Raw genomic sequence first — 9,547 nt, 5'->3', positions numbered from 1 at the left:
GCATGAGCTGCTTATAAATTTTGGAGATTAATCCTTTGTCAGTTGCTTCATTTGCAGATATTTTGTCCCATTCTGAGGGGTGTCTTTTCGTCTTGTTTATGTTTTCCTCTTCTGCGCAAAAGCTTTTAAGTTTCATTAGATCCCATTTTTTTGTTTTTATTTCCATTTCTCTAGGAGGTGGGTCAAAAAGGATCTTGCTGTGATTTATGTCATAGAATGTTCTGCCTATGTTTTCCTCTAAGAGTTTTATAGTGTCTGGTCTTACATTTAGGTCTTTAATCCATTTTGAGTTTATTTTTGTGTATGGTGTTAGGGAGTGTTCTAATTTCATTCTTTTACATGTAGCTGTCCAGTGTTCCCAGCACCACTTATTGAAGAGGATTTCTTTTCTCCATTGTATATTCTTGCCTCCTTTATCAAAAATAAGGTGACCATAGGTGCATGGGTTTATCTCTGGGCTTTCTATCATGTTCCATTGATCTATATTTCTATTTTTGTGCCAGTACCATACTGTCTTGATTACTGTAGCTTTGTAGTATAGTCTGAAGTCAGGGAGCCTGTTTCTTCCAGCTCTGTTTTTCTTTCTCAAGATGGCTTTGGCTATTCGGGGTCTTTTGTGTTTCCATACAAATTGTGAAATTTTTTGTTCTAGTTCTGTGAAAAATGCCATTGGTAGTTTGATAGGGATTGCACTGAACCTGTAGATTGCTTTGGGTAGTATAGTCATTTTCACAGTGTCGATTCTTCCAATCCAAGAACATGGTATATCTCTCCATCTGTTTGTATCATCTTTAATTTCTTTCATCAGTGTCTTATAGTTTTCTGCATAGAGGTCTTTTGTCTCCTTAGGTAGGTTTATTCCTAGGTATTTTATTCTTTTCGTTGCAATGGTAAATGGGAGTGTTTCCTTAATTTCTCTTTCATATTTTTCATCATTGGTGTATAGAAATGCAAGAGATTTCTGTGCATTAATTTTTTATCCTGCTACTTTGCTTGGTGCTTTTTTGATGAACACAGAGAGTTGCACAGAATATCAGTGTCACACAAGGCCATTCTGTGACTGTTACAAAGTAAGAAAAAAGAAGACCACTCTGTAAGCATGTGAACACTAAAACATGAACACTGTCCAAGCCACAAAAATGACCAAACTCCCCCTGTGCTGGTGGATATGAGTGACTGCTACTTCTTTGCCAATCACAGCTTTGGCCTCAGTCTAGTCTTCCCTCCTTCTAGATAAAATATATTAAGATAGTGAACCAAAATTACCCTCACTTTGTGACATCTTTGAATCCAGAGCAAAGACCCAATCCTTACCAAAATCACCTCATACAATCCCAAGTCTTTTAATAAGTCCTTTTGAGCACCTTCCTACTAAGATACCTCACTATTCCCCCCATGGTATGTGTAACTCCCTTGTTACATGAGTAATAAACGCAACTTATTCAACAAGAGGTGTGCTCCTAATGGGTTTTGGCTGGAGGGCACTGACGGTTGGAATAGTCAAGTTATTTGGTACAAGGATCTCTCTTTCCATCTTTAACCTGAAGAGGCTGTATCAAGTTTTGTACTCCCAAGACAGATAGTAGATGATTCTCTTACAAAAGACAAATGTTAACTTTTGCATAATCAAAAAAACAAAAACATGATTTTCTTATAAATTAGTTCCCTCCATGATTTTCTTAGTCTATTTCACTACTGGGTAGAAAAAATTAATAGCAACCACTTTTCCAAGAGCCTCTTTTATGTCCTGGTTTCTCAGGCTGTAGATGAAGGGGTTCAGCATGGGAGTCACCATAGAGACATCGCATCGCAGCAGCTGCTATGTCTATCTCAGCTGAGTGGGAGGATAAAGGGTTGAAATACAGAAATATCATGGTGCCATAGAAGAGGAAAACCATAGACAGGTGGTAGCCACAGGTGGAGAAGGTTTTCCATCTTCCCTTTGTGGACTGGACTCTCAGGACAGCACAGTTGATAAGGATATATGATACCAGGATGCAAACAAATGGGGTGCTCATTACTGGCCGTGCTTCAATTAGAATCATCACCTCACTGAGGTGTGTATCAGAGCAGGAGAGTTTCAGGAGTGTGGTCACATCACAGAAGAAGTGGGGGATGGCATTGTCTGCACAGAATGAGAGTCAAGCCATCAGCAGGGTATGCAACAGCATATCCAGGTTGGCAATGACCCACGATCCAGTAACCAGCAGGGCACAGAGCTGGTGGGTCATCTTTGCGTAGTAGTGTAAGGGGTGGCATACAGCAACAAAGTGGTCATAGGCCATCACAGCCAAGAGGAAATTGTCCATGTCCATGAACGTGAAAACAAAATACATCTGCGCGAGACACCTAGAGAAGGGGATGGTCTGCTTCCTGAGTATGTGGTTGGCCAGCATCTTGGGGACAGTGGTGGAGGAGAAGCAGATATCCACGAAGGACAGGTTGCAGAGGAAGAAGGACATGGGGATGTGCAAGTGGGAGTCCGTGCTGATGGCCAAGAGGATGAGCAGGTTTCCCAAGACTGTGGCCAGTTACATGCTCAGGAAGAGCACGAAGAGGAGCTGCTGCTGCTAGGGCTGCCTGGAGAGTCCCAGGAGGAGGAACTCAGAGTTACTTGACTGGTTTGTCTCTCCCATGGGGCTGGACTCAGATGCAGAGAAGAGAAGCAGAAGTCAGAAACCTAGAAGCAAAGGGTTTGGGTGCAATAACCCAAGCTCCAGCCATGGTCATGTTAATAAAACCTACATTAGAGTTGCTCAGTCAGAATCTGCCCCTAATCCCTAAACCCTCAACTTCCGACCTCCAGTCCTAGATGATGCTGGTTCCACTGGACTAATTTTTTTAATTATATGAAATACAACATAAAAACAACACACAGGCACATACACAGTCCTTCCCTGACATTATGTGCATCTCTATGAACATTCCCAGGCTTTTGCCCACTTAGTAGATCGTAGAGAGAAGAGAAACAGCTCATTGGTACTGGGTTTATCACAAGCAACAGATGAGGGATTCAGGACTTTTACTACTACTCCCTGGATCTGGAAGATTTAACAAAGGAGGTTCTTCAGAGAACTTCACCGGGGACTTCCCTAGTGGCACAGTGATTAAGAATCCACCTGCCAATGCAGGGGACATGGGTTCGAGCCCTGGTCCGGAAAGATCCCACATGCCTTAGAACAGCTAAACCCACGCACCACAACTACTGAGCCTGCGCTCTACAGCCCGTGAGCCACAACTACTGAAGCCCGCGTGCCTAGAACCCGTGCTCCGCAACAAGGGAAGCCACTGCAATGATAAGCCCAAACACCACATGAAGAGTAGCCCCTGTTCGCTGCAACTAGAGAAAGCCCGCGCGCAAAAAAGAAGACCCAACGCAGCCTAAAATAAATAAATTAATTTTTTTTAAAAAAAGAACTTCACCCATAAGTAAAGAAATATTGACATCCCCACCGTTACAATCTTACCTGGGAGAAGTTCGTGCTGTTGCTATCAAGTGTTCTTCACCTTTGAGGAACTGGACAGTGCTCCTCTTTATTATAAGGTTTGGAAAGTCTTGGAAATATAGGTAGGTCCTAAGCAAATGAGGAGCGGAGATTCATGGCCTTAGCTCTCCGTGCAGGATGTTTGGGGGTATCAGAGATGGATATTTACAGTAGCCTCCATGGCCACTGGGACCAGATTCCCTGAGAGCCTTATTAGAGACAAGCAGAAAGTAATTGTCCCACCTATTTCCTGGTCCCCATGAGCCCAACCATGATGAATGCCAAAGCATATGATCTAACTCCTGGGTCAAAACTTGGAGATAAAGCAATCTGGGTGGAAGAAGTCCCAGAGAAAACTCCCTGAGATTTCCAAATTCATCACCTTGCTGATCTGGGCTTATGTTTATGTATTTGAAAGTTCAGTTATTAAAAGATTTTTCTTCTCATTTTCTTAGCTCAGAAACTGGGGTTATTGCAGTGTTATCTGAGTCAACCCCTAATATCTATCCAGTCATTTACTGATTAGAGCTAGTGATGCATTTGCAGACGGGGATGCTGGGGTTGGGTGGGGGTGGAAGTACAGAGTTGTGCTTAATCCTGTAAAGCATTTGATGTAAAGGATTAGCCTCGTGGGAGAGATGTATCAGAGAGCACAGCATACCAGGATTGAGAAACTCCAGGCTCCCAGAGTAGACTTCTTTGGAGATGTCTTTGCAGCTCACAGTGGATCACCCTTTTCTGAGGATGGTCCCCAATCCACAGAGTCACAGGGGTGTGAGCTCCAGCAGCCCAATTTATAGTCCACCACCTCCTGCCCAGTGAGGATTCACGATTGGATTTGGGAACCTGGCACTGAGGCTGCGGACCTGTGGGTCATTCTCAGTATGACTTGGCCTGGATGTGGAAATCCAGAAGCTTGCAACTCTCTCCTGACTGCCCCATAGATGGAGAAGCAAAAGTCTATGCAGAAAGGCCAAAAATGCACACACAGAGAGAGAAATAATGATGAGATGGAAAGAGTACTAGTGGTGGCCCAGTTCAGGGTTCAAGTCCTTTTCTGATGATTGGTTACATTGTGGTAGTTCTTAGACGAAAATAATAAAACCAAAGTCATGCTGATTAAGCAGAAAAGGATTTCTTGAAAATGATAGCTCATACTTCAAAACCACGGAGCAACTGGAGAAGCAGGCTCAGGAGGTCACTCGGTGCCCAAATCATACCACAGCACAGGTTTGATTAGCATGTTCCTGCTGCCTCCAAGCATAAATCTTACAGTTCATGGCTCTGACACAGCTAGCCACTGGACATAGGGTGCCACCAGTAGCACTGTTACCCAGGGATCCATTTTGCTGCAATGGCTGCCACTGCTAGAAAAATTTCCTCCGTGTCTCCCTTTCTTTGTGTCAAAGGCTGAGTCAGGATATCTAATGGGTAGGCACATGCCCACAGCTTAGCTGCTACAGGGGCTGTGAGATAAGTTATTCAGGGTTTCCTGTGATACAGGAAGAAGTAGGCTTTTCTTCCCAACAAGAATGATGAAGTAGGGTATTACCTGAGCTTTGGAAGGGGTCACAGAAGTTGGGAAGCCAAAAAACAAGATAAATGCCCACTAGAATCCACCCCTCCAGTTGTATAACATTAACACACATCCCTCTTACCAACTTACCCTTCAGTAGAATAGCAATTCTCTGGTCTAACATAAATTCTCTGGTCTAACATAATACAACTATCCTTCTCACAACAGGGGAACAACTCAAAATCCCATCAGTTACTGTATCCAGGTCCCAAACCAAGATCTTTCCCGATCCAGTCATGATCCCATCCTGACATTCTATAACTTCGGAATCAAACCTGAAAGCTAACCAATAACTACATATCCTATGTATATGTAAAACAGAGGGAGGAAGGGAGAGAAAAGAAGAAAGCTAGGTAGCTAAAATACATAAATATATAGGTAACAAAGGAAGGAGGAAAATATGACTGATAATGTAATCTTCATTTCCACAGGTAGTCATGAACAATTAATTGATATTAATAATGTTCCTTAACTACAATCTAATTCATGTTCCCTTTATCTTTAGCCAGCATCTCAGCTACGCAAGATTTTAAAAATCTGAATAGTGACTTTAATTCTCATGTGGGAGAGATCTGACATCCTTATGATCTTGCCCATATAAGATTGTCCTAGTCTTTCATTAACTGCCATCACTGGACATGGCAATTCCAGAATCCTCTCAAGGAGATCTTTCCATCCATTATCCTCTCTGCTACCACTGTGTAGCAGAAAAACTATTTTCTACTGATAGTCAAAGTTATAACAATATTAGAATCTCCTTTTGGTCAGTTTATCCAAGTAGCAAAAGGAGCCCAAATTGGCCAGCAAGAAGTCTCTTCAGAGCCCACTGTTGCTGGGATAAAAAGCAAAATTTTGCAAGTAGATCATTAGGTATTACAAAAAGAGGTGCCCACTTTTACCTCTTGTTTCCTTGCCCCATAAATTCCTGGTTGGGAGAAAGTTCAGCACATATTGTCCACTGGTATGAAACTTATACTGTATCCTGTAAAACAGCACCCTAACCTTACAGGGTAACATCAAAAATTGAGGTACCAAAATCGAGTCTTTAAAAGACCATTTCTCTGTTCCATAAGGTCAACTGCTTCTGGTGATGGTGTAAAAGTAAATGCTCGGACTTTCCTGGTGGTCCAGCAGTTAAGACTCCGTGCTCCCAATGCAGGGGCCCCAGGTTTGATCCCTGGTCAGGGAACTAGATCCCACATGCTGCAACTAAAGATCCAGCATGCCCCAACTAAAGATCCCACACACCACAACGAAGACCCTGCCTGTCACAATTAAGACCCTGTGCAGCCAAATGAATGTATTTTTTAAATTTCCCCCCAAAGTCCTTTAAAAAAAAGAAAGTAAATGCCAAAGAATCCTATGGACACTAGCCTTATCCCTTGTATTAGTCATCTATTGTCAAGTAACAAGTTACACCAAAACTTTGCAACTTAAAACAGTAAACATTTATCTCACACAGTTCCTATGGGTCGGGAATCTGGTAATGGTTTAGCTGAATGGTTCTGGATCAGGGCTTCTCATGAGATTGCAGTTAAGTTATCTGCAGGGGCTCAGTCATCTGAAAGCTTGACCGTGGGTGGAGGATGAGTGTCCAAGATGGCTCCTTCACATTGCTATTGGCAGGAAGCCTCAGTTCCTCTCGTGGACTTCTCCATAAAGCTAACTTGATAGGTCCTTGTAACAAAGTAGCTGGTCTCCCCCTGAGCAAGTGATTCAAGACAGCAAGATACAAGCCACAATATCTTTTATGAGGGAGCTCCAGAAGTTAAACAGCAACATTTCCACAACATCCTATAGTTCACACAGTGCTACGGATTGAATGTGTCCCCACAAAATACATATGTTGAAATCCCAACCCCCAGGGTGATGGTATTAGGAGTTGAAGCCTTTGGGAAGTGATTAGGTCATGAGGGGAGAGCCCTCACCAACAGGATTAGTACCCTTATAAAAGAGGCCTGAGAAAGCTCCCTTGTCCTTTCCACCATGTGAGATGGAACCGCTATCTATGAACCAGGAAGTGGGCTCTCACAAGACAACAAATGTGCCAGCATCTTGATTTTGGACTTTCCAGCCTCCAGAACTGTGAAAAATAAATTTCTGTTATGTATAAGCTACCTAGTCCATGGTTTTGGCTGTGCTGGGTCTTCGTTGCTGTGCAGGTATTTTATCTAGTTGCGCTGAGTGGGGGCTACTCTTCGTTGTGGGGCACGGGCTTCTCATTGTCGTGGCTTCTCTTGTTGCGGAGCACGGGCTCTAGGTGTGCAGGCTTCAGTAGTTGTGGCATGTGGGCTCAGTAGTTGTGTCTTGCAGGCCCTAGAGCTCAGGCTCAGTAGTTGTGGCACATGGGCTTAGTTGCTCCGTGGCATGTGAGATCTTCCCAGGCCAGGGCTCAAACCCATGTCCCTTGCATTGGCAGGAAGATTCTTAACCACTGTGCCACCAGGGAAGCCCCCAGTCCATGGTATTTTGCTACAGAAGCCCGAATGGATTAAGACACAAAGTCAGCCCAATTCAGGATGTGAAGGGATTACACAAGACTAGGATCGCTGGGGACCATCTTGACAACAGTCTACCACATTCCTTTTATTATAAAGTGAGTTCCTTGGTTAGAAACGATGTTGGTGGGATGCCAAGTTGATGAATAGATCCATTCATCCCTAACACACATCCTATTAGTCTTTTTTTTTAACATCTTTGTTGCAGTATAATTGCTTTACAATGGTGTGTTAGGTTCTGCTTTATAACAAAGTGAATCAGCTATATATATACATATGTTCCCATATCTCTTCCCTCTTGTGTCTGTCCTATTAGTCTTTCAACCTCAGGTTGATTAAGCACTTCCTGTGTACATCGGTTGGTTTTCCTTTCCTGAATACTTCTGCACATTCCAAGATACCCATGCTCACCATAGGTTTTCTACCTATATCATCTTGATTAAGTAGTAGGTGATGCCTGGGATGTCATAAATATCCCGAGTCTGACTCACAAGGCTCAAATCTTAACATCTCCTTTACGTCTGCAGAACCAGCCAATTACATACATCAACATTGCCTCCTAGACTAGAAATCTTGGGAAGCTTAAAACAACGATTCTCAAACATTAACGTGCACAGAAATCACCTGCAATGTTGTTAAAGTGAAGATTCTGACTCAGGAAGTCTGGAATGGAGCCTGAGATTACGCATTTCTAATAATCAGCCAGGCAATGATGCCTGGTCCTCGGATCACACTGAGTAGTAGCAAGGGCTCAGCACTGGAGTAAAAGGAGCCTTTAATCTAAGATGGGTACACCTGTTTTTGCGATACTGGCTTCCCAGCCAACCTCGCTTTTTGAAAGGATTTCCGGATTGGAAGTCAGACCTTGACTTCCAACGGTCCCAGCCTGTGGAAGCAAGAGACAAGAATCTTGAACACCTCGTGACCCATCCTAACCGGGAAGGGCAGACAGAAGGGGCAGAGACCAAAAGGACCGGGATCAGGTGAAATGTGGAAGGCTCATGGGACCCGCCAGTTGCCCAGGTTTAGCGGGCACCAACCCCTGAGTTTCTCATTATACCATTTCGGGGTAAAGAGTCAGAGCCACTTACTGCAACGCAGAACACCCGCTCCTTACTGGAGCTCCCAGCCCGCACTACTTTCGGTGAATGACGCAGTTGCGCTTTCCCAAAGAGATTGTGCAGAGCTGAGGCCCCGCCCCCTCCTTTCTAATTGGGCAGGAGCACGTGGGGTGTGGGGGTGGGGGCGCTGGTCCGCTATTATTGGATAATTAAAGAAAGGTCTGCAAGGGTCGGGGCAAGGAGAGCCATACAACGCAGCCTCTGATTGGTCCCGGTCGGTCGAGGGCGTGTGCAGCGCTTCGGGGAAAGAGGTCCGCCGAGTCTGCGCCTCCCGCGCTGCGCCTGCGCGTGAGGGGCCAGAATAGGGAAGTCCTCTTACGTGCGGAAGACTCTTGACACTGAGGGGATGGCAATGGAGGTGCAAAGCTCCAGGGGTCCCCAAAAGCTTAATACTCAAGATAAATCATATTTCAATGCAGTGGTTTTAAAAGCAAAATTAGTGCAAGAAATCTTCGAACAAAATATCAAAAATTTAAAGACAAGATCAGTAAGATGGATGTTAATTTAATAGTATTTAAAGAGCTTCGGTTGATTGAGAGAAATTGTCAAAAATGGTAGTTCTCTCTGTTGAGACGGAGTTGGGCAAAGAAGTAGATTTTAAAAATATTACTGATGTTTGGGCTTCCCTGGTGACGCAGTGGTTGAGAATCTGCCTGCCAATGCAGGGGACACGGGTTCTGAGCCCTGGTCTGGGAAGGTCCCACATGCCGCGGAGCAACTAGGCCCGTGAGCCACACTACTGAGCCTGCGCGTCTGGAGCTTGTGCTCTGCAACAAGAGAGGCCGCGACAGTGAGAGGCCAGCGCACCGCGATGAAGTGTGGCCCCCACTCGCCGCAACTAGAGAAAGCCCTCGCACAGGAACGAAG

At 44.4% G+C, this 9,547-nt stretch overlaps 1 protein-coding gene across 1 annotated transcript; it reads right to left on the bottom strand.

Moving 5' to 3' along the window:
• Positions 1-1,684: 1,684 nt before the first annotated feature.
• Positions 1,685-2,636, bottom strand: OR1F1 (olfactory receptor family 1 subfamily F member 1). Its single transcript, XM_060030998.1, is given in 2 exon segments — positions 1,685-1,801; positions 1,803-2,636. Coding segments are annotated over 2 exon segments (951 nt in total).
• Positions 2,637-9,547: the final 6,911 nt, after the last annotated feature.

The sequence above is a fragment of the Delphinus delphis genome, chromosome 15, assembly GCF_949987515.2.
Source record: "Delphinus delphis chromosome 15, mDelDel1.2, whole genome shotgun sequence".
Lineage (NCBI taxonomy): Eukaryota > Metazoa > Chordata > Mammalia > Artiodactyla > Delphinidae > Delphinus > Delphinus delphis.
The sequence above is the reverse complement of the archived record's forward strand: the minus strand, read 5'-3'. Positions and strand labels throughout refer to the sequence as shown.